The 26,656-nt window shown below is 41.3% G+C and overlaps 1 protein-coding gene across 1 annotated transcript in view; it reads right to left on the reverse strand.

Moving 5' to 3' along the window:
• Positions 1–20,382: 20,382 nt before the first annotated feature.
• NOD1 (nucleotide binding oligomerization domain containing 1) overlaps positions 20,383–26,656 on the reverse strand; it is a 384,901-nt gene continuing 378,627 nt past the window's right edge. Inside the window, exons 11-12 of the mRNA XM_086942080.1 lie at positions 24,664–24,747; positions 20,383–20,598 (exon numbers count right to left, since the gene is read on the reverse strand). Coding sequence (XP_086798206.1) covers positions 20,526–20,598; positions 24,664–24,747 — 157 coding nt within the window. The 3' untranslated portion in view covers positions 20,383–20,525. The remainder of the gene's footprint in view (positions 20,599–24,663; positions 24,748–26,656) is intronic.

The raw sequence follows: 26,656 nt of genomic DNA on the forward strand, positions 1-26,656 counted from the left end.
ACGGGTGTCAGCATTGAAAGATGTGAAAGTGTGGTTATGGGACATCAGTTAGTGGTGTACGTACCGCATTCGGTGGAATTGTTAATGACCAGGACTAAGACTCAGCATTTGACAAATAGTAGGCTCACACGCTACGAGCAAGTCATATTGGCTGCTGAGAATGTGACCCTAAAGAGATGCTCTGTCTTGAATCCTGCTACTTTGATGCCACTTCCAAATGATATTGATGATGAAATCTGTACAGATCATGACTGCCTTGATGTGACTGAACTATGCACCAAACCGAGACCAGATATCGTAGACGAGCCATTGACTGACCCCGATGAAATATTCTTTGTTGATGGTTCATGCGTAAGAGACGATATCGGTCAGCTGAGAGCAGCATATGCAGTTTGTACAATTACCAGAGTTGTGGAAGCCGCCTGCCTGGAAGGAGTACATTCCGCTCAGGTAGCTGAAATTATTGCTTTGACCCGTGCCTGTTTAGCAGGTAACAAAATTCGAGTCACCATATACACCGATAGCCAGTATGGTTTCGGGGTAGTTCACGACTATGGGCAGTTATGGTCTCAAAGAGGTTACATGACCTCCTCGGGTTCTCCTATTAGGAATGGAGAATTCGTGAGATTATTGTTAGAGGCATTACAAGGTCCGACAGCCATAGCGGTTGTCAAATGTGCCGCGCACACGAAGAATGTAGACTTTGTGTCGCAAGGCAACAGATATGCCGATGAAGTTGCACGTTATTGTGCAGAACAAGGTTATTCTCACACCAATGTAGAAGTGGGGGGAATACAGGAAAGAACTGAATTGACTATGTTGTTAGACACTGTAGATACGTGGGACGAGTTAAAATGTGTTCAGGAAAATGCACCAGATGATGAGAAAAAGGGCTGGGAAACAGCTGGATGTACAAAAAGTGAAATTAATTTTTGGATTTCTGCAGATGGGAGAGCAGTTTTACCAAACGAACTTGTTAGTCCAATGGCAAGGAAACTGCATGGATCAGCACACATAGGTAGAGATGCTATGGTGAGAGTATTCAGACAAACGTGGTTTAATCCGAAGTTTAGAGTAGCGGCAGAAGCAGTATGTCAGCGTTGTGCGATCTGTCAGCAACTAAACGTAGGAAAGAGAACACCAGTTACTTTGAGTCACATAGGGAGGTCTGGGGGGCCTTTCAATAGAATGCAGCTGGATTTTATTGAAATGCCCAAGTGCAATCGACTCAGATATGTCTTAGTGATTGTCTGTATATTTTCTAGATGGGTTGAAGCTTACCCGACACGTAGGTGCGATACACTTACAGTAGCAAAATTGTTGCTTAGAGAGTTGATACCGAGGTTCGGGGTGCCATCCTCTTTGGAATCGGACAGAGGAACTCATTTCAACAGCGAAATAGTGAAGATGCTATGTTCAGCCTTGAGTATTGACCAGAAGCTCCACTGTAGTTATCGACCAGAAGCTTCGGGGATTGTAGAGCAAATCAACAGCACAATTAAATCCAGACTTGCCAAAGTTTGTTCATCGACATCCCTGAGTTGGCCTGATGCACTTCCATTGGTTCTTATGAGCATACGTAGCACACCAGATAGAAGAACAGGTCTCTCTCCACACGAGGTGCTAATGGGAAGAGCTATGAGATTGCCATCGGTTCCGACTGCAGCGTTGTTGAACATCACAGACGATTTGATCTTGGACTACTGCAAGGGACTATCTGATGCCATTCATTCTGTGTCCCTCCAGGTCCAGGCTGCAGAGGTTCCATCAGCACAAGACTTGTGCCATGACTTGTGTCCGGGGGACTGGGTCCTGGTGAAGAAGCATGTCAGGAAGAACTGTCTAGACGTGCGCTGGAGAGGAGCGTTCCAAGTCATACTAGTTACGAACACTGCAGTAAAGTGTGGAGGCTTGCCCAACTGGATACACGCCTCACACACCCGAAGAGTGCCAACACCTCTGGAAGAAACAGCTCCTCTCTCGGATGAGAATCCAGCGGAAAGCGGAGAAGCCACAGAGGGGGAAAGCCAAGCTGTAGAGGTGATCGAAGAGGCTGAGCCTGTGTCGGAGCAGGCCGACGACGGTCAGGACATCAGTGAGACCGAAGTCGTCTCAGAAGAAGAGAGTATCTGGGAGTTCGAATCAGATACCGAACAAGCTGTGAGTGATCAAGAAACAAGTCCAAGGACAAGGAGCAGGAGGACAAGGAGTGACGAAGCTAGTTGGCCAGAGAGAAGGAGAAGGCCAAGCTTAAAAGCAAATCAAGAGAGAACCCTTGTCCCGATCTCTGAAGAGTCGGATCAAGAAGAAGAAACTACAGATTCAGGATCTGAGAGTCCAAGAAGATCAAGAAGGGTACGTGTGCCCTGCAGAAGGTACGCCACCCCAGAGTGGACTTATCTAGCAGATGTCTTGGGGACAGAAATCTGGGAGAGTGAAAGAAGTGAAAGTGATCAATCTCGATCCATTTGTGGCAGTGGAGATATGGATGTTGACGCCTGGAATCGAGACTGAGGGGTTACTGACTTTCACACTTCCCATACCCCCTTACCTGAGTCGGATCAGAGATCTAGTACTAAATCGATTAGAGTTTCCGACTTTTGGTCATCAAATACCAGAACAAGAAGAAAAAGTCATTCGTTTAGAATTATTGGAACATGTTATTAGAGCTGCAGGTACGAGAATAATTGTAGATGCATAAAGACTTTTGTATTTAAGCTATAAAGAAGAAGATAACCTAGCGCCGAGTGGAAAAAAGAATAAAATTAGGGATTACATTTAGAGGACGGAGAAGGGTTAGGGTTGTCTATTGTTGGAAATAAAAGGACATTGTTGTGAAAAGAGACTTTTGTTTATAAAGAGCACTTTACAGACTGAGAAAGCAAATAAAGCAAGACAAAGACTTGAAAAGAAAACTTTTCTTCGAAAAAGAAAAAGCTACGCTGTTTTGATAACATGGAGAATGGCAACCCAAACCGAAAAGCTAAATGCATAATAGGTACACTAATAGCAATAGTAATTTTTCTTATTATTACAGTAGTTACCACATCATACATGGTAGGACATGCAAGTGAAAAAGAGACAACAGATGTAAAGCCTGTAACGAATTTGAAACCTGCTCTTATTGGGAAGAAGGAGGAGAGCAATGTCATCCGTGAAAAGGCGTTACTGGCAAATGAAGCTCGTAGGTTACATGTAGACGAGTCACAGGGAAATTTTAGGTCAAACGCATATGCCAAGCTATTGTATGAGTATATCGATGCCATGGAGGCCAAGGATTGTTATGTATGCATGCAATTGCCGGCTTCCGTAGACGAAGGCATCAGATATCATCATCTCCCACTGACTTATGGGATAACATGTAGTTTATTGCTCAGTATATTTTATGGTAGAGAAGGGTTCGAGTACTACTTTTCAAATTATGATTCGGTACTGCCTGAAGTCCCGAATTATAAACAAATGAATAAGTGGGACTATTACAAAAAGGAAGATAGACTGATAAAGTTCTTTCTTCCTTGGGATACATTGGATACTTCATATGCACGCAGAAATAATCTGACTTGCAAAGTGTCAGAAGTTGAGAAAAAGTTCATAGGACAGGTAGATGACCGATACAGAAGGCAGAAGATTCTAAAAATGTCAGGACAGTGGAAAACTGATTGGACCGAAGAAGAAAAAGCGCACAAGAAGAAGGGTAGCAATGGTCCAATAGCTTTGGATAGAACGCAAAAAGGAAAGTTATGTTTAACTCGAAGCAAGACGTATTATGAGAATGTATTTGTAGGTGAAGTAAATTGCGAACATGCTTTTAGGTTAGAATACTATACGAAAGATTTTATGAAAGGGATGCAAGCGATTCCTAATGTATATTTTGTATGTGGAAGAAATGCCTATGTAAAACTGCCTGACAATTGGTATGGTTCGTGTTACTTGGCAATTGTCTTCCCCAAAATATATCATGCAAAGGATTTAGCGATCATAGAAGGAAAGGCTTCGACAAGAACGAAAAGGGAATTAGGAGATGCTGAAGTAGTTGGAGACATTTTTGGAGCAATGTTTCCTATGTTAGGTTTAATACTTAACGATGTTAAGATCAGGAGACTAGCTACAGTTGTAGATAGGTTATCTGCAAGTACTGCAAGGTCATTGATGCTAGTAGAAGGAGAGATGCAGTCGATTAGAGCAATGGTTCTTCAGAACCGTCTTGCTTTAGATGTACTGCTAGCAAAAGAGGGCGGAGTCTGCAAGGCTTTGAAGGTTCAAGAATGTTGTACTTACATTCCAGATAATTCAAAACCCCTTGAGAAAGTCATACGGAACATTACACAGATACATAAAGAAATCGAAGATTTAACAAAAGTAAATGTTTGGGAGAAAGTAGGTCATGGAGTAGGAAAGGTTGGAAGTTGGTTTGCCAACCTTGGTAAAAGCGTTGTGTGGTATATATTAAAACCTGTAATAATAGTATTGATTTGCATAATCACATTGTTAGGGTTAGTGAAATTGTACAAATGGTATAGGTCGAACCGGTTACAAAGGTCCATGAGAGAGCAAGAAAGGAGATTAGCTGCTTTACAAGATCAACAGTATAAAAGTTTAAGAGCTCTCGAAACAATAAAAAGAGGGAATCTTGTAACTAGTTCTGTGTAAGGTGTTATTCAAATTGCATTTAGTGATGACTCCTAGAGGTCATCAAAGGGGGGAACTGAGAGAGCGCAATTTGAATAAAAAGTATGTATGTACCATATTCACAAGCATATAACGCAAACGTAGAATCTATAACGTGAAATAGACACTTATAGTGTAAAATTAGCCGATGTAACCAATGTAATAGGAAATGTATCTGTATCTATTCTATAAAGTGTATTAGAATTAGAAAGGCCCGTATACATAGTGGGCTAATATAGAAATGTATAGTAATGCTTAAGAGTAGCAGAACGTGCAAAACTGAATATACGTGTGTAATTATTAAACGGAGAAAACGGCGAAAATGTAAAGCGAAGAAATGTGCAGAGTATGTATAGCACTATGTAAGCACGAGAATATAATGATGTGTTATATGTAGAATGCATTCGCGTATAATCATTGCTTTGCCAAATTCGATTATATATAAATGTGTGTTAAAGGTTATACTGTGTAGAAGGGTTTGTAGGAATGTTAGAAAGGTTTGGTCATGTGTGATTTTAACCTAACTGACCAAGAGTTCGCAGGAGTGTAGTCCGCTGTATGTAATTTAGTGGGCTCACAGGAATCGTGGATAGCCTTGATCTGAATGTGCGAGACAAGAGTCAAAGGTCTTGCTAGATTTAAGGTGACAATGTTGGACGAAGTTTATGGCCTAAGTGAGATAAGAGACGCTTGGAATTTGGGTCTTGTTTAGAAATGACCGTTCACAGGACCAAATGAGGTTAAGAATATAGTCGTAAAGAATAAAGGTCTGTTGAGGTGATAGACTTTGCTCTGAAAGTGACAAATGGAATGTCAATGAAGTCACCAGCAAGAAGACGAAGATGGTGCCTACGAAGCAAGGTCAACTTAACGGACGACGCGAAGAGATGAAGCTATGGAAAGAGCTAGAAATGACCTCATGTGAATGTGTACGTGGTGGGCGTCAAGGGGCGTTCCACCCATACTGTGATTGTGTATTTAGGGACAGTACCCCGGGGAGAAGATGAGCAGATGGCCTGAGAGCAAGTTAGGAGCGAGCGCAGAGAGAACAGAGAGCAAGAGAGCAGTAGGCCGAGGACCCTTAGAGAGCGGATGGGTAGGCAGAGAGGGTACTGCTTCTCGACATAAGTTACCATTAGAGGCTAAGAGAGTTTGAACTTCTTTGGAAGTCAAACTGCTGACACCTTTTTTAGGTAAGGAACTTGCGAAGTAGGGATGTCACCTAGTACAGAGTAGGGACAGAATTAACTTGTTTATTCTTTTTATAGATGACGCAACGGAACCACTTTGTGTCTATGCTTTTTAATCTGCTGATATTGGAATTGACTTTAATTGTATTCTTTTGTAGACTGAGGTTCTTTAGGGAATTTATGTTCCTTTTAGTTCCTGTATACTTGTTGAATCTTATCCTGAGAGGATTGTATATGCAACTTATTCTGATTTTATATTAAATTTTTAAAACTTTATCAGTCGTAAGTGGTTCTTCAGAGTTGCGTCAGTTTATGGGGTTAATTTAACCTATGTGGGGTTTGTCTTTTACTCAATGACAGAAAATAATCGATCCAAATAGATGAATGAGATAGGTATCTAAGTGATCAGAAAAAGGTATCAAAATCTCATTCCCCGCATATGTGTGTGAATGAGTGGGAGTGTGTGAGTATATATCTGTGTGTGTGTTTGCGGGAGAGCATGTTTAAGGAACAGCCTGAGTTAAGTGAGTGATTATGTTACCCATAGAATATTTGAAGCCTGGCTGGAAGGAGTTCTCAGCTGAGAGAGGGGGTTTGGTAGAAGGGGCCTGGCAGAGGCACTGGTGTGGAACTGAGCCTGAAGCATGGATGGAGCCTTCCTCATGCAGGACCTTGATAGAGTAGTCCCAGGGTAGAGCTTTACCTTCATTATGATAATCATTAGGAAGGTCCCAGGTGTTTGAACTCTACACCAGATCTACGTCATTGACCCTTACAACAACATGGTGTTGTGAGGTGAGAGGTGGAGTCAAAATACAACCCCCTCCATCAATGGGAATGCATTACACGTTCACCCATAGGAAGACTGGTTGACTAGCTTGTCCTATCCAGTGCAACTTTGGGAATCCTTTCAACCACAACATCACTCCAATAAGTTCTCCGTCCTTGAACACAATGGAAATGGGGGTATTACTTAACCCCTAACTACAACATTATGCTAACTTCCACCATTAAATGTACATTTGGGGATCATTTCCTCTTAAAATAATCACAGGATGAGGTTAGACCACCAGGAACCGTGTTTTAATTAACTGAGCTTTTAATCACTTGTGAGTTATCTAGTGAACAACCAAGTTCCAGTTCTCTCTGAAAGTCTCAGGTTTAGCTGGTGGGCAAAGCTCCCGAGGCAGAGGATTCCACCAGGGAGCCTGGAAGGAAATATTTGGAACTAACCTTATGCTTTTCGAATCGTTGGACTGGTTTAGCTGAAGAAAAACAGAGAGTCCTGAATGGAGTGTACATGGAAAAAACTTTTTGAAAGAAAGCTAAACCCACTCCATCAGCTGAATTGTGGCAAAGACAGACGTTCATTAACATAGAGTGTTCAGGCAGGAGCATCCACTAGATTTTTGCAAGATTCCCAGAGTTAGGAGTATGGAAAGACAAGCAAAGCATTCAATAGCCAACAACTGCCTTGATTACTGCAAGACAGCAAGAAGCCAAGAGCACTGAAAGAATATTCTGTGCGTCTCCAAGAATAGAAAACAGGGCGATGTGGATCTTGCTAGGTGGTTTCCCACCTTCCAGGGAGATGGAGGCCCTGCCTAGCTCTGTTTCACATCAATCAACCAATCAGTAGATTTGTAGAGCGCTACGTGTCACTCGGAGGGTATCCAGGCACGGTCACATCAAACCTCCGGCCTTTCTGCCACTCTGGTAAGCCATTTTTGCTGAAGGTGCTTCTGCCGACGCCCTTATTTAAAAATGTAATGCCAGGTGGACTGCCGAGCTATTTACTGGGTCGTACTGGGATAGAAAATAGGCCCAGCACCAAAATAAGTGTCTCCCATTAGTAAATTGGATAGCTGAAAAAATGGCCCATGTTGGATATTGCTGCAGTTTTTAACCTATAAACAGAGCCTGTGTATGTCCTCTGCGCGGTGTGGAAGCCAGCATGGATTTGAGCTTGCTGCAGGAAATGTTTATTTTAATTTCAGGGAGATCAACAGTAAAAGCCAGTCCAGCAGACCATAAAACAGGCCCACAAACAGCGAAACCACAGACTGACCTGTTAGACCAGCCTTTCAAGCACTGCCTGGTTGCCCTATTTTTGGGATCTCCCTCACATCTCTTTTGCAGTGTTCCCTTGGTCATGTTCCCTGCGTGGAACACAGAATGTGGGGAGTCTGGCAGTTGCTGCCTGGGGGTTGTCAAGACAGGTCACTAATACATGAAGTACTCACCCACTCTGCAGAGGGGCTTCTTTCCACCTATAGACGACTCCAACCCACTATTTAGAACGATTGTCATTTTATTTGTTCTGAAGGACCAATCCCCTAAACTGGGAGCTTCTTTTTTTTTTTTTTTTAAATTTTCAAAAAACCTTTATTGGTAGTTGGACTTACACACAGCCATTTGCTTACAACCAATCTGTGGCCAGCGGCATCAATAAGTAGACATATTATAACAAGTTATAAACTGGGAGCTTCTTTCTTGAGACCCATTCAACAATGGTCCTAACACACAGGGAGTTTCTGCATATATGCAGGGGTCATCGAAAAATGTTTACTGCCCGGTGTTGGACAGGAAAAAACATGTGTCACACTAGCCACTCTACTGGCCTCCAGGACGAGTTTTGTGACGGTGCAGCCAGTGGATGCTCTCCTGTTGGAAACTTAGTAGCTTCATCACCTCAAAATGAGATATGGAAACTGCAAGACTGGTTGGCTGGGAGCACAGCTTATATATGTCAGGGCTCTGCCCCACCAGACCCTAGAGGAGTTCCCGTGGCTCTAAGGCAGTGTGATACTCTGATACACTTTCAGTTACAGGGTAATAATCTTAGAAGTATGTAGATTATTCATTCATAATGAAAGGACATGCTTCAGGTTTTGTAATGAACTGTTTATTCTTGCATAAGTGAATACTTATGGTTCCTTCAGGTGCATTGCCTTCTGGATACTGCTATGTGAAGCTGAAATGTCACTGCGGATTCCACCGTAAGGTCAGGATGTGGTTTCTGCATTATAGTGTGGTGGTTGCAGTAAGGAGGTTGTGGTGTAACGTTTGCCTTGTGGTTTGGATGCTATTGTATTAGTCATGGTTTGATTTTACATATATACTTGGGATATTTTATTTTTATACTTCTGTTGCATTATGAGCTGTGTGTGTAATGTAGTAGTTTTTATGAAACCCTGTAATTTTGCTGCACTTCCAGATATCGGTATTTACTGTTTTGGGGTTGAAAAGATATATGTGCTTGTGTGTTGGAATGGTTGAGAGGATACTCTAATTCCCACTAAGGGGCCGATTTCGATGTCTGACGGACCGGAGTCCATCCAACATTGATTTGGTTGTAGGACCGACCGACCTCCTGTCGGCAATCCCAAACCAGCAATTAGGATGTGACCGAACATTGTTCGGTCAAAATCCTATTGTTTACAATGGGAGCATGCATTCCAACTGGAATGCATTCTCTCATTGTAAAGAACTGAGGTGCAGTTCATCCCTGCATCCGGATGCAGGCAACTCAAGGTGCCTGCCACCGGGTGCAGGGATCAACAGGGGGGCACCTTGGGTGCACCCTAGGCTGCCATCCAGCGGTCTTGCACCCATGGGGGCCCTGCTGGGGGCCCCCCAAAGTCAGATTCCGACAGCCTTTCTGGCACAGAAAGGCTATAGGAATCCACCATTGTACTACCTCGGGCAGAAAGAGCCTCACTTGGGACCACTGGTCCCTTTCTGAATGGGAGACGGGCTGTCCGAGCCCGTCGGAAGCCATTCGGAAAGCCTCTTCAGATTCCTTTCCGACTGACCACATCATAATGGGTGAGTCGGAAAGGAATCCGAATGGGACATTTTGATGTGGTTGGTACAGCTCTGACCGATGGTCAGAGCCATTTCCGACAAAATCGAAATTGGGCCCTCAGTGGAGAAACATAGTATGGTGATTTATTAATGGTGAGAGCGTACTTTATTTTGCATTGAGTAACAGAGATTTGTTACTTGAGGCTGCTAGCCATTGAAAGGATATGCTGATTCCCGGGGATGTTGGTATAGTCTTGTGTTTAGGGTGCCAATGTGTGGGACGGGGGCTAATAAACCGATCTGGCTGAGCTTGACAAGGTCCCTTAAAACATGCTATGTGGGAGAAGTTGCTACAGTGATTATTTTAGGATTAAATTATACTCAAATTCTAATTTAATGGTTGAAGTTAGTATAATGTTGTAGTTGGGGGTTACACAAATACCTCCAATTCCATTGTGTTCTAGGAGGGAGAAGTTATCGGAGTGATGTTGGGGTTGAAAGGATACCCAACGTTGCACTGGATAGGGCATGCTAGTCAACCAATCTCGTTATGGTTGAAGGGATAATGCATTCCCATTTGTGAAGGGAGTTGTATAACAAAGTAGTTAGGATTAAAATCATCCAAATCCCACAGCTGTGTAGGAAGTTGATCCTTATTTGTGGTCATGAGTGTCATATCTTACCTGTTTTTTTAAATTTGGGAATGTTCTCATCTTCATGTCATCTTTTCTAGGTATTGTGGTGTATTGGGACGTGTTGTATATCAAGGAAGACATTTTTGAAAAAACAAAGATGGCCCGGTTCCAGCTTTCTTTATTACAGAAATTGTAATCATTCCTCCCAGAAAGAATCTTCAGAACGTGTTGTTCTAGCCCTTGTGCTCTTGCATCCAGAGGATGACATGGGTCTGCTCCACGGCATCCAAACGCCACTGTATCCCTCATTACACCACAACTTGTCTCCTCCAGCGCCTGAAGAAATACAATGACATCACCCACATCCTGATAGAACTTCATTGGCTCCCAAAGCTGCTCTCACCATCTTCGGAACCAGCTGCATCATCTACAAAGCTATCATAACCGAAACCCCTCCCTATCTGGCTGACGTGTCACGGTCTTCTGTGGCTCTTGGCACATAACAGGGCACTATCACACTAGACACAAAGAGTTGAAAGAAAAACATAAACTAGCCAACTGACCATCACTATCTTTTCACCCAGGGTCTTGTGCAATATGCACATATCCATCAGGAGTACCCGAACTCAGCTACAATTTTGGAAAGAGCTGAAGACGCCCCTCGTTAAAGAGATCATAACAATAAAGTAAGAGTCCACCATCACTCTTGAAAACCAGCTACACTCCAATCACATTGAATGTGTCTTTGCCTTTGAACAGAACTCCATATCTTTTTGGCTAAGTTTGCCCGGTTCAAATGCCACATACATACATGCAAACATTATACACATTTCCATAGAGAATCCTAGTGTTTTTGATTTTATAACGGAGAAGATGGTAAAAATTCTGGTTCTTGTTTTTTTTGCAGGGGATGAGGGTGCACACAGCCAGCATATGAACACCAGTACTCCTGGGTGCAGTCTGGTTGTTGCAGCTCTTAATAGTTTAAGTACCCACAAGTAGAAAAGTGTTTGCTGTCACTTTAAACACAACCATTGCCTCTCCTCTCTGGATACATGGCTTTCTTGATCAATGCCCCTGATCAGCAGAGATTGCCAATTTATATTTGGAGATTCTTTAAATGCTGCTCACAGTTCCTCGGATACAGTACCATTCCAAGCATGCCGGGGCATCACACACCGTTCATAACAGCTTCAGGAGGAGCCCAAACGAATGGACTGCTCCCTGCCCATATCCAAAGATATGATGACCTTTCAATTGTGGACACTGGCTTGATCACATTTCCACACTAACAGTGAGAGACTGATATTGGACTAATACACTGTAATAATACTCTGATTGACTCTTTTGATTGCATTGTTGACAGATAGAGGACCTGGTTGTTTAATTTGGCACATTATGTGGATTTCAGCACTTGGGTCTCTTTCTTTACTTACCTGTATTTCATTTACTTTGGGAGTGCGAATTCAAGCCTTTATATTGTGAACAATTCACTGAAATTGCTTAGATCGCTGTCACTTAAGGACTTATTGTGTTGTAGGTTCCCTGTGGAGAAAAACTTTTTGCATATTATTCAGCCACTTTGGATCATCCGCATTTCATCCCGTGACGAAGAGTTCGAGTTGAAACCCGAAATGCATGGGATCTTGCTTTCCTCAATGTTTAACTCATTGATTGCATGATATGTTTGACTCATGATACTGTATAAGGAATATCTTTTTGTAGATACAGTCATGCATTGGTATTATGTGCAGAAGACTTTTGTGTTTAAAAAATGTAAATGTACCATACGCATTACTATATTTGAAAAAGAAATGAGTGTTTGAATAAGAACACATGCCTTTTGAGAGCGTTTTTAATTATTAGTGTATATTTTTTATTAATTCACTGAGACACAATTGTGTCTATTGCTGTGCTCCATTTAGGGTGTGGATTTCCACTACCCCTCTTTTGATATCCAAGGATAGCCAGCAGGAGGTGGGCCAACTCTAGGTGGAATGGAAACACTTAGTTGACTATGAGTACATGCATTAGTGAGACTGTATCTGCCAGGATGCATTGACAGGAAGGAAGTGTGCTCTCCACCCTATGGCTATTGATTGTATGTTGGTGGATAGGATATCAGTCTCATATTTTTGGGCTGACCATGAGTGGCCATGCGGTGGTGGGCTGGTAACTCCAGACCCAGGAGTACAGGTACCCTGAGGCATTAACTTTCCATTACTTTGAATTCTGAGTTAATGACCCAGGCGACCTGTTAACCGGGAGTAACATACAGGATACAAAACGACTAAATGGGTCTCCGCTTGTCTCACAATTACCAGGCCATTTAATGGATATAAATTGTTCTTGGCTAGTGGAATTGAGCCTGTGTTTTACAGAACCTGGTAGCCCTGGATGCAGTCAAACTTGGCGGTTAGGTGTGTGTTCTGTGTGTGTTTCATCTGAGTTGTAGGTTACCCCATGGGAGTTTCATACGAAATGTTTTGATCTTCTCTGTAAGAAGAGAATTGTGTTGCATACTGACTCATGCTGTGTTGCGTATCCATGTAAGTGCTCCTTTGAAGTATGTGGGATCTGTGGATGAATGTAGGATATAGACTCCAGAATGTTGAAATGCAATATGTGATGTTTATCATTTTCTATTTTCACTTTAGTTTGTATGTCTATAATGAGTGTCAACTGCTGCCAGAGCAAATTCACCAGATGTGCCTCTGTTCAGGTCAAGCTTAACAACAAATATTCTTGATTTTCCAAATACTGCAAACATCACCAGGTCAATTTTCGGCTGTGCTTGGTCAAAACCAATAAATACACTCACTTTACTCAAATTGGGGCCATAAATCTGACAGGAACACACAGTCACCTAGAACACCTGCTTCTTGCAATCAGCAACATCTCTCAAACACCAAAAGAGCATGTAAAGAACAGACATCTGCAACGTTGGCAAGTTTGTTGCATTTTATAATAAGTTTTTCTGTGTCTTAACCACAAAGCATGGAAATAGAGACAGACTTATAAGAAGGTTGGGGAGTGCTTAAAGGGTGTTACTACACGTATATGAAGCAGTTGTTTATGTACAGTGGGAGAGAGCTTTAACACATGCATTTTGTAGCACTGATGCTCTCATTAAACCTCATCTGGATACATTGAGCCTCAGAGTGTTTGTCTTCATTCAGGAAGCTGCGTCTACTATGCTTCACATTATTGATAGGCACTCACTTATTGTCCAGGGAGACCTTTGGCGACAGCTGACCGTAAGAAGCCCCGCTGCTGCATTCAGATTTTGAGCAAAGCCATTTGGGTAATCATAAAGAAGTCTCAAAAGAGACCAGGATTCAAAGTGTCTCTGTCATTGATTTAATAGTCATCTTAATCAGAGGCAATGTTACAACAAAAAATATATCACACACAAAATAGATCAGCTAAAGGGAAAGATTCCAACCAACTGGAAAAGTATACTGGAAGGGAGGTACCTGGTATTTCTTGGACCAAAAGGATCTATGTCTGTCCATACCGATTACACGGGTCAGATGAGGACAAATGAAGGCTATTCTAATTGCAGACAGCCATTAGGATAGGATCTTCGGTTCCTTCTTGAACATTTGGTAGGTAGTATTGGGAAGGGTGTGGCGGAGGTCCAGTCTTGGGTGCATTTTCTATGAAGGATTGTTTGAGCCTTTCCTTTCTTGAAGACTGGGATTTCTAGCAGAAGAGTGAAGTGACTGTACTATGGTTAGATATGCTCTGGTTCTTCTTTTGTGTGTGGGCGGTGAGGTGTTTCTAAGGCTGCCCTTTGGTACCTGAATCTGAGTAGGTGCCACCAGTGTTCCTGTTGGGGTGGTCCCTTTGTATGCTGAACTTCCTAGGATTTAACTGAAGCACATAGTCAATGTCAATATCAATGTCAGATATTCTTATAAAGCGCACAATTCACCGGGAGGTCTCAAGGCGCTAGCAGTGAAATGACAGTAAAACAGACAATGGCCTGACACCTGAAGTGAAAATTATTGGGAAAAAAGCCAGGTTTTCAGCTTTCTATGAAAGCATTTATGGTCAGCTATGGATGAAAGGTCTGATGGTAGTTTGTTCCAAAGCATGGGCGCAAGGTACGAAAATGAACGGCCACCATTACGAGTGGTTTGCAGACGCGGCTGAACAAGGTATGATTTGGTACCAGACCTTAAGGATATTCCAGGTACATACCATTTCTGTTTTTTTGCTAGGTAGCCTGGCCCGGTATCATACAATGTCTTGTTTGTAAGACTTAAGATTTTAAAATGGCCTCTTTGACGCACCGGGAGCCAGTGAAGGATTTTGAGGATCGGGCGGAAGGAGATCTAGGGGGAAGGTTCAGAATAAGTCTGGCTGCGGTATTTTGAAGAATCTATAGCTTGGAGAGCAGGCCTTCATTGAGTCACGTAAACAAGGGGTTGCCATAATCAAGAATGCTTATAACAAGGCCCTGCACCAAAGGTTTCCTCGCTTCAATGGGTAGCCACTTGAAAATTTTACGTAGATTATGGATAATACCATAGCAGACGCCTAGGACCTGGTTGACGTGGGTTTTCATAGACAAAGAATTGTCAATGATGATGCCTAGGTTTCTGGATCTGGAGCGAACATCTCAAGGTCAATCATCACTGTGGGGCGTGGAAAAGTCCGCACTTTACAACTCCTTCCAGAAATAGATATCCAGAAATTAAAAAAACTAGTGCAACATTTTAATTTGCTTTTTAATACAATCAAAATAACCATTGATCCAACCATTCTTTTACTTATCATTGAAATTAAAAGGACTTAAAATGAAAGAACCACAGACACCAATCCTATTTTTTTCAGAATGCAATTTATTAATACTTGACTCGGTGTCTTGTAAATATACTATGCACGCAAAAACTCAGTTTTTGTAAAGACAGCAATAAATAACATGAACAATAAAAAGAAGACTGGGGTCATTTACATATATACATGTAACAATTTGTTAAAAAAGTTTACTTTTGTAATTTTTGTAGTTTCCTTCCTTGAAACCCTCCAACCTCTAAACTCTAGCGCCGCGTTATGAAAATATATCCTTCCGAAAATACGAGGCGAGATGTGTTCTAAAGGCTTTGGCACCCAATTACCGTGCTATAATTTAAAAGGGTTCCCGGGCACATCTTGGCCAGCTATTGACCACAAAAGACATGCTCAATGCAAATTACAATCCTCATTTTAAAAAAAAGCAGGCCGGGCAGAACACCGCATTCCGTTAGCATGCCATGCTGGTCAACATTTGTTTGGCTTCACTAATTACATTATTTTTTATTTAAGTGCGCTTGCCCTTCCCGGAGTTAAGAGGATCCCACCCCACTCCACCATATGACATAATCAAACATGTAGGAGAAGGAAGAGACAACATTCAAAAGTTGTAATAAAACTAGTTGGAAGGGAAAAAGTGTGCAGCTATCATCAGGCAGAACATAGCATGCTAAAACACTTGGCAAAACCATTCTTGCCATGATATTCAGGTTTACCAAAAAAACAACAGAATGTTTTTGGCAAAATAGGCAATTCAGTGGCCCACAAAGGAGCAAGACCGAACCCATCCTCTTCTTTGGGCTCTGAGTTATCAATCAAGCCAAGCTCAAAAGCTTCATGTAAATGAAACTGTGCGTTGCCTTCCCCCATCACCCACCCCCAGAGGGGCGTAGCTTGGTCAGTAAGATTGGGGAAGTCTGATTTTCTGACAAATAGGCTGGCATATAATGCTTAAAAACATTATACCACAAGCAGGGTGCATGAGAGGGTCCATAGTGGCAATGGAAAAGAAAAAAAAAAGCGGATTGGTATGGGTACTAAGAGAGACAAAACAATTTTTTGAAAAAAACTAATATTTTTTAGGAATTTCAAAAAAGAGAGAGACAGTGTGTGTGCTTTTTTGTCAGTTTGTATGGAGAAATCCTTGGTGAAATCCGACAGTCAACTCACCATACCCGACTGAAAGCACCTGCACCCAAATATTTGTCGGAAAATCCATTTATATGAGGGGGGGTGTAACACCCCAAAACACACCTCCCACCAGAAGCTACGCCCCTGACCTCCATCACCTCCCCTCCCCCAAGGTTAATAATGAGCACCGAGGTTACAAAAAAGAAATTGTTTCATTATAGAAATAGCTGCAACCTTTTATCATGCAAAAATGCAGTTTGGCAGAAAATGGAAACCCTGATTGGTTTCCTTTAATTTCATTATAGAAAAATATCTATACTTACCAAATTTCACCGATATTTTATTGGAAATCCAAGCTCTATATTGGCATGTTCTGAGTATCAAAATAGTTTGGAGGAAGCTTATATTGCAGCATTTAGCACTCTGTGTGCAGGTGACTTTGAACGGTAGGCACATGGTTTATTATCATCTGTGTTTATAAGTGGTATACAGTGGACGTAACACAGCAAACTACCATACCTCAGTCTTTGCGATTGAACAGCACTCCCAAATTCCACTCTGCCACTGGCTAGAAAGATGTACTTTACAGTAAGTCTTCTGTGTTGGCAGACTTGGTTCAATGATTGGCTATGAAACACACTGTGAGAATTGTTGTGTACTCTTCTAAAACAAATATCTGAAATTTATTTTACATTTCAGGACCTGGGATATTTCAATTCCAAAGGCCAGGAGCACCATCACAGTACAATGACTGTACCGATGAAGAGAGAACACGGAGGCCGTGTAAAGTCTGAGTGTAGTTGGTACAATTTGAGGTAGCAAGTACAATGGGATGTAACTTGTTAAATATTGTTTGTAGATGAACATTTAAATTGTGGGGTTGATGTTGCAGACCTTTGTCACTGAGGACATAATGGCAAGTGAAGGAACCACAAGGAAACTCATTCTATTTTCACTTAATATTGTCTCACCGTGGGAGCAAAAGGAATTGCCCTACAGATCTCCTTGCTGACAAAGGGACAAGTTCTGAAACCAACAGGGCACAATTTATTTTGGCACAACCATGATTGCGCTTCACCTGTATTCTGAACTCTGTAAAATTAAAGCTTCATCTTGAAACTAAATGTTATAGGTCACATTAGGAGATATCCGTTTGCAATAAAAGGGCACAAAACTATTATGCGATTGAGCATTGCAAATGTAATCCAGAGCCACAAAGCAATTGACTTAGGAATGCACATAGTAAAACATGGAGAAAAAACAAGCTATAGAAATGGTCAATATATAGGTCTGTGTGTATGTATGTGTATATACATATATACATACAGTCTTATGTTTAACATGTGCTGAAGAAGAACATACGCACTTATCATAGGCCGAGACATGCCTTGCTTTTTTCCGAAATGCCTCTTGGAAGTCTTGATCATCTCATTATTTTCTCTTACTGCAAATCTTTCAATTAATTTGGATTACTTTAAATTTCTTTGCTTTAGTGAAGTTGACTTCACTAAACTTCATTTGCATAGTCTATACACACATGAATTTATGGAGATACTAATTTTCTTTTTCTAATTCAAGCAAAATATGATAAACTATTCACCCTCTGACAGTCTTATGATGCAATACTTCTCTTATTTAAATGATTTGTAAAGTGTTGACCTATGACAAGAGCTAATTTGTGGTGGTGTTGAGGACAGATAGAAGGTTTTTAGTAACCCTTTGCTCTTCTTCAGTGCAGGTAACTATGACTGTGGTGGGGCTGGGGTCAAGGGAAGGTTAGTCAGTTTCAGACATCCTTGGAGGTTACATTCTAGTCTTTGAGGCCCTTAGTTTTTAATTATTCACATTGTTTGCAAAGCACCGCCTTCTCTATCTTTAAATATTCATTTAGGTACCAGTTAAGTGCAAAAATGCTTGGGTTCAAGACCGGTTTTATGTTATCTGTTAGAGGGTTTTGGGTTGGGTCCTTTAGTGACAGGCTCTGCTAGTGAGACCAGGTTCCTCTATCAAAAAAGCATTTTTACGAACTGCGAGATTTCTTACATAAAGTTCTATGCTGTTTTGGTTTCATGCGTCATCCTGCAGGAGACATGGCGGTTCCAGAAAAGCTTTGCGGCACGTTTTTGGCAACCATTAATTTGATTTTGACTTACTTGTTGCTATTTGAAATCAATATAGATGCAAATTTTTATTCTTTGGAACTCTTAAATTGAAACTTACCATCTGACTTCACAAGTATTTGAGAATGTTATTTGAAATGTACTAGATTTATTTTAAATTAATTTTGATTGACATCATTTCAGTGTCATTTTGTGAAAATACTAAAATACGATTTTAATGTTCAGTAAATTTTACAACTTTTTGAAGCAAGTCATGTAACGTGGGCTTTAATGTCAGAAGTACAACAATTGCTCAATTCTATTACAATTGGAATTATTTTCATGTTATGCTATGTGCGTCCTGAGTCAACAGCTAGGTGGCATCTGGATATCAAATTGTGTGTCTTTAGTCCTAGGATGCAGTTAGGTTGTCACATTTTAATTAATTGGCAACTATAACAAATATTTTTGGAACTTTTTTTTAAGAACTTTTTTTAGGTTGGGGGGGGGGGGGGGTTATTTTATTAAAGTTTCCTTCACTTGCAGCAGACAACCTGAAATCTTTCAGGGAATGGAAGTTCTATAGAACGAGAATGACAGAGCTGGTATGGAAATATGTTCTAAAACATATATAAAATAGTGCAATTTTTGAATGCAAAACCTAAAGGGACCTTCTCCTACAGCTCATTAGTAGATGTTTCATAGAACACCTTTGGAGGTGAGGGATGGGTCAATCCACAACCAACTCTCTCTCTGAACTCTTTGTTTGAGACACTGATTTTGAGAGTTACTCTAGTCTCTCACAGATTCTAATTCTCTCAGTCTTGATAGAGAAATGTATCAAGAAAATTCGAGCGGTCCTAAAGAAACAGGCTACCCAAAGTGCTGGAGTTAAGATACCAATGGTAGGGAGGCATGACAACTGTGCTAGTGGGGAGCAGGGAAACTGAACTCCAACAAACACATAACAAAATATAGTAAACATATGCAATTTTTACAAAATCCCAACAGCATTAATGCAGCATCTTATTTTGACCTTGTCCCTGCTCACAATAAAACTAACAGAAATCTACTGAGATATGGACATGCAATTCCATCTCACAGTTTACAGTGGCTCCAAGAGCCCAGCTGGTATGTTGACCATTCAGGCAAGAAAGGCATGCAAAACAACTTGTATGCACTTACAAAGAAGACAATTAGTGTTCTCCTATTTCCTACACAACAGTAAATGCATGTTACACAATAGACTAACTGAAGAAGTACTCATTCAACCCTCTGAAGACCTCAATAGAACAGGCTCCAAGAGGGGGTCCTTTCACATTGGTTGCTTGAGTCATGCAGCACATGGTAGCATTGCATATGCAACGGGTGCAAATTTGTGTGCGAGATCACGTGCATTGTGCATCAAGCAGTTCTTTAAATCTGGTGGCTCGACAGAAATCTGTGACAAAGAAATTTAAAAACATTGAAATGCCTGAAATTTAAGGTTTGAATAGGGTAAGGGTTATAAGTGAAGATTGTTCACTTAATAGAAAGGTTAAATCTCTGGAGTGTCGACTTTCCTTAAAATGTGACGATTAAGGAACTGTAGTCTTATATGGGCATATGCCAAAGGAAAGATTATGTCTTTACCTCCCATACAAAGAGCAAAATAATTGTTCATGTATTTAAGAGTGTTTGTTATAAAGTTAATGCAATGGGATGCATCCACCATACAAAGAGTCAGCAGAAGTGCCAAGATTCGAACCAGGAAGCGTATTTCCAAATCCCAGGCATGTATTCGAACCAGTAAAGCCCTCCTCGCCTCTATATGCTACATCAAGAAGTGGTAGGCTGATCGCAATCCCACAGAAGGATTGATGATCCTAGAGAAATGCTACAAAGTCCTGTCCAGGCAAGCAATGCTTTCTGACCATGATCAGTTACGCGCATCTTCACATTTTAGAGTTCCTGTACTATCTCACTATTGAGAACTGTCTGCTTTAAAAGGCTGAAACACAATTTGTGTTGTGAGGATTTGAAGGTAGGCTTCTCTGCTTCTGTTTGCATACAGTGTGGGGATGCCCAAGCACCAATGCACCACACCATTGTGAGATGGGGTTTGAGGAGGAGTGCATATGGCTACTTTGCTACAGAACTGGCAGACAAAGGGTATATGCACAGCTTTACATCTGCTGGGGAAACGACGCATCCGCTCAGTAGTAAATGATTCTTGCTTCTTCTTCCAGAGGGTTGGGATCCGGCGGTCTGATCTGGTTGCCATGCAGGCTAACAGGAAGCAAGTGGGCGAAAGAAAATAAAGGAAGAATATGTTAGTGAGAACCATGTTGCAATGGCATGACTGTAAATGTGTTCCTCGTTTCACAATGGTTAGCTTAATACAGAAGGGCGACTTCCTGGGAGAGAGATAGGCAGGCTTACATTTGCTCACTCCCTGAAGGGTAAGGGTGGGCACGGGATGGTACTTTATTCTGACTCACACCGATGTCTGGAGGCTGCACAGCCAAACATCATTACCTACCCATGAAGAAGCTCTTCCAACAATGAAACTGTGCAATGTGGATTATCAAAGCCCAAGTCATTACAAAAACAGAAATTCTGGGCCTTATTTATGACAAAATGACACAGGGCGGCAGCCCAAGCCATTTTGCTGTGCTGAGCTGCATCATTTTAAAAGCACAGGGATGCGCCATATTTACAACAATATGATGTATCCCTGTGCTTTCCACTTCGCACAATTAGCTGCCAGGCATCAAGGCAGGCACCCTTGCACCATGGTGCAAGGGTGCCTGCATTGGAGGATGATTGTGTTTGTGCAGGAACGGACACCTTCCTGCACAAAAACAATGGTTGGTGGGGTTTTCCTCTTTCTATGTGTGCTGCAGAATACAGCATGCATAGAAAGAGGAGAAAACGAGGAGAAATAAAAGTATTCCGCTCATTGCACCTCCTTATGCCTCCGATGGCGAGGGTTAGGATTCTGACGCATTCCTAGGTTTATGAAATGTTATAAATCTGGCAATGCGTCCGATTCCATGGGTGTTGCATGAAAAGGGGCCGTATTTACAATTCCTTGAAAAGGCACGCAGAGCCACAGCTCCACCGGTGTGTCAAAAAAAGTGACGCACTGGCGGCGCAAGGGGCTTGTAAATAAACTCCACTGTATTTACAGTTGAGAAGGAAAAGTACCAAAAAGCTTAAAAGGGAGCCATAGTACAGAAAACAGGCTCCTTCAGGCTCCTAATAGCTTCATTACATCCTTAGCCCTGCACTGTCCACGGGACGAGATAGTGACCCTCTGCAGGCAGTGATCATGTGCTTCCACATGTGATGATCATTGTGTCTCTTATACTTCTCTGCCCTGCCTTACATCAGTCGAGGCGAAGTACACCACCTAATAATGTCAGCTGGGGTGGAACAACAGCATCCTCAGCCCTTTCCCCTGTTCAATACTGCCTCCCTGGCTTCAGTGGTGATATGTCCTCCCAGGAACAGTCAAACAAAATAAACAGGAAGGGAGGTGGTATTGTTGATAAAATGGCCCAGGAATCCTGGTGGAGTTGTTGATTTTTTGCATTTGAGTTCTCTCTTATAATAAATATTCTTAGCAAACAATCAGGCACATGCATCAAAAGAAAAACCGGTCGCAAACAGGCAGATTCTCAGAATCTGCCCCTTTGCGACCGGTATTTTTGCATTTGGGATGCATCATCCCAAATGTAAAAATCGCAATTTAAGTAATCTCTAAATTGCGATAACTTAAATTTCCATTGCATTTAAGGAATTGCAAATTGAGATTCCTTAAATGCAATGATTAAAGTAAAAAAAAATAGCGATTTCCTTAATAGGGGGTGCAAATTACCATGAAGTTGAACTTCCTTGGTAATTTGCCAAAACTTTGAAAAATGTACTTTTGTGCATTTTTCAAAGTTTCATGTTGTGCAAACACATGCCCTTAGGACATGTGTGCGCAATATATGTGCAAAGATCAATTTCAGGGATGCAACAGGGTGTCCTTTTGACACCCTTGCACCCTGAAATTGCATGCGCAATTTGCGAGGACCTATTGGTACTCCCAAATTGCACATGAAATCTCCCATTCATGCTAATGGGCCTGTAGGCCCATATGAATGAATGGGAAGCCATTCCTTATTTGCAACTCGCAATTTGCGAGTCGCAAATGAGGAATGTGTAGGAATCGCTGTTTTTACAGCGATTCCTACATACATAGACTTTTGCGAGTCCTTAATTGCCTTAATGATCGCAATTAAGGACTCGCAAAATCCTACCTTCATGCATGTGTCTGAATGTGCCTAAAATTTGATGCTTGACGCTAACTTGAATTATTTAGGAGCCTGTGGGAAAGCATGAGAAGTGTGAAAATCTGGATTATGTTCCAGGAGTCCCTTTTTTTTAGAGCAAGTATGTAAAGCTGTTATGCAAAATTGCGATCTTTTTCTGCACAGACATTTATTATACACATTAATCATTAAAAGATAAGTATAAATATCGAGGAGAAAGCAGCATTTTAATTCTACTTTTGGGACAGGGTTCAAACAGGGGGCAACATTTGTATTTCAAAAAAAATATTCACTATCTACAAAACATTTAATCTAATTAAGACAACAGTGGATGAACCAATAGCCTTTTCTAGTGGTTGTACCAAAGAGGTGACATAAAGATTAGGTCTATTGGTTTGGATTAAGTATTTGATCATCTGTAGTACAAGAAGCAACAGTATTCCCCAGCTACATAGAATCCACATCTGGAGTCACTACATCGCATGGCGCTACACACAGTAAAGACTTCTCCAACTTCGATGGTTTCAAAAATTGCTGAAATATGACTTTTTTCTACCACAATCTCACGTTGGCTCACTTTCAATAGAATATGGGGAACTGTGCATGCACTGCTTCCTTACACTAGACCAACATTATTATTCATATACATTAGGTGTCATTTAGTATAGGAAGACACAAGGAAACACATTAGTTAAGGTTATATCGACATTGTGACAGGAGGTATAATATTGTTTTTTGATGAGGCGATGGGGTTGGGTCTGTTGAACAGCCTCGGGCTATAGCACATTTAGTGGAACACACCCAAAGGCTAAATTTCCTAAAAATGGCATCAGAAATGGCGACACAGTGGGAGTGGATGTTCCAGACATAAATGTGCCCTATGCACACATCCCTAACAGCAAAGTATCTCCTCACATCCACACATTTTCTCACGCTTCTACCTCTGCTTATGTTTTTCCCTATTATCTCACCTGATCAAAAACTTTGTTTGTTCCTAATGCGTGCTCTCTTTCTGTTGGCGGGCGGCAGTGCGACAAATGTGGCCACCAAATGTTCGTACTAGATTATGTTTGCTGTACTTGCACTGCTTGTATGAATCAGAATAAGGATACCCACTACTTTTTTTAGTCTCAAATTTAAAATTCATACAGCTTTACAAAGAGTTTTCAAATTTGTAATTTTCCGTTTTGCTTTTTTAGGTCTCTATACTTAAGAAATTAATGTGGTAGTATTCAACTGCAGACCTACTGAGTAGGCGTTGAGGAACCAAGGGATCCGCAAACCCCAGATAAGAACCACAGCTTTATAAAAATTCTGGACATTGGAATAGAAACATGACACTATACCCGAAATTTGGATGAAAGGAGGGTGTGTCTACGTCAAGTTCGTATGAATACAAACAGCATTTCTGGAGGACCAATGAGTACTATTGTCGTCATTGGTATTTGGAATCTCAGCCAAGAAAATGCACGCGGTAATTTGAAATCTTCGAAGGTCAGCATGGTGGGGGGGGAGTTGAGTTAAAATTAGCACCGTTATTGGACAATTTCAAGTCTTTTGAGGTCTTGTGATTTATGCATTATTCCCTTCCACCCCCTAGGATATGCACAATCCAACCATCTTTATCTGAAGAGTCCATCAGCTGGAACCATTGCTATGACTTGAATTATGCGATCACAGTCACAACAAGCCATGCCTATTAAAGTGCCGTCAGGAGTATCGTATGCAGCTGAAGAGGAGCAAAATTTGTAAAATAAACTACCAATAGATGCCGTCCAGGATTGTGTAATCATTAAAATTACAAACTGGGAAAGGGCTGGTAGAATGGGCCCATTATTGTTACTTTGATTAATTCAGAAAAAGGCCCCATTTAATTTGGCGGTGCAGTAAAATAAGAAAGATAACTTCAGCTCACTACTTTACCAAGGTCTCTAAATACAAGGTCAAAAGTGGATATTCGATCAATTTATTGGTGTGAGCAACAACAATATGTAAACTGTAGATTCTGCAGAGCGTGCGGTATGGACCTTACCAGATCTCCTCGATCACTGTGTTCTCTTTGAGAACTTCCAGAAAAGACAGGGCTCCATCAAAGGTAATCTCATTCTTGATGAGCCTAAAAAGGAGCAAAACAGATGAAATCAGCACAATTCTATTTATTAACATTCATACAATCCAGCTTTGCTTTCTTAAATAAACAAGGTGGCATCATCTTTTGCATGATTGCTTGATTTTTTGCATGATGTGAGATAGTTGGGGCCTGAGTCACAAAGGTAAACTTAGACTTTTATTAAAGTTTACGATTGTTTGGTATTTATAAAGGGATTTACGAGTTGTATCTTTACAAGTGCGGAGTCTACGCACATAAAAAGATAGGATAAGCCTATCTTTTTATGTGCACATTCAATTCAAAACACTTGTCCTTCCTCGCCGAGCTGACTATGGTGCTGGACATATACATCTTTGTTTGAGATCACTGCCCTATTTCCCAAGTAGATCACTGAGATCAAGCATGGATAGACTACTAAAAATACCAACTTTGAATTTGTAAACAAGCATTTGCAATGCAATAGGGCTTGCATTTATAAGAGTTTGAGCTATTGGCACTGTAAATGACAATGCCTTTTATTTATGTGTTGTTTTTAAAACAGATAACTAAAAGTCATTGACAGTTATAATACCAATAGCTTAAACGTTCGCAAATGCGAGACCTATTGCATTGCAAATGCGTACTATAAAAATGTTAAAAAGCGTTAGGAGAGAGCGTGTCCTGCCTGCAACAATAGGCAGGAGAAAGCTATTTGAGAAAATAGTGCTCGGAGGCTGTAATTATAGCCTACATAGCAACAACACATGTAACAGGTAGTGTTGTCATGGGAGGTTACAAAATGAGACAAGGTGGTACTAAGGATGGACTACTAAGGCTTTTGACCAATGGACAGCCACAGTTTACAGTGGACAATGACACAAGCCAATATAAAATGTGGGCAGAGTGTGGGTGGAGCTTCAAGTCCCTACCTCAATACAGCATGCCTCGCAGAGCAGCGCGTGTGCTGCCCAGGCTCGACCTAAAAAGGGAAGGAAGATCCTTCTCCTTCCTGGCAGAAAAAGCCTGAAATGAAGTCCCTGACACTACGTGCCACAGTCAATGAGAATCAGTTCAGGAAATTGCTAAAGATCTGGCTATATTCTACATTTTGGTACTTTACAATATATCCCTTTTGGTTATTGGCAAGCGTCAGGATGTCCAATGAGGTAGGGGTTTGCGCTCTATAAATCATTTGTCATTCATTCATACAAGCCTACATTCACTCTATAGCTTTATATCACAAACCAATTTATTCTTAAGTGGCACTGTTTTTTTATTAGCCGAATTAAGAGAATTTGTGAAATAAAGGCATGATTGCCCCCGCGAATAACTTTCTGATGGCGCTGCCCAATCGGACAGCTCTGACTGTCTCCCCTCCCAACACTCCAGCTATTGGCTCATTTGAATGAGAACCTTCCAGGGAACCTGCCTCAAGACATATTCACACACCACAATGAGTCAATCTTCAACATAGGTTAGAATAAGAAACAACTACAAATGACACATTCTTTGAATGGTGTTCCTGTAAACATCAGTCACCCAATGAAATCACCTAGATTTGTGCTGCTAAGATGAACACTTCTGCTGAGAAGCTGGACTTTTCTGATGATATTGAAGGCCACCCCGGTTCCACCAAGTGTCCTTCGTTCCACGTGTGGCTGTTGGCTCCACCCACTATCTTGGAATATGACATTAACCCATGTCAAGTGGGAGCTAATACTAGGCCTTGCCCAGTTATTCAAAGGAAGTTGATGCAAATAGGTGACTCAAATGATATTACTCTCCTGTGTTGCAACATATTGCTTATCACTGAGTCTAATACTCTTCTAGGGTGGTGAGTGAGCAAAGCCATGCAGATGCGTGTATCTTTCTGCTTCACTGCTACGTGACAGAATGCTGGGCATCAGCTCAGAATTCCTTCTCTCTCCACTTTGGG

This window comes from Lissotriton vulgaris, chromosome 10 (assembly GCF_964263255.1).
Source record: "Lissotriton vulgaris chromosome 10, aLisVul1.2, whole genome shotgun sequence".
In the NCBI taxonomy this organism is placed as follows: domain Eukaryota; kingdom Metazoa; phylum Chordata; class Amphibia; order Caudata; family Salamandridae; genus Lissotriton; species Lissotriton vulgaris.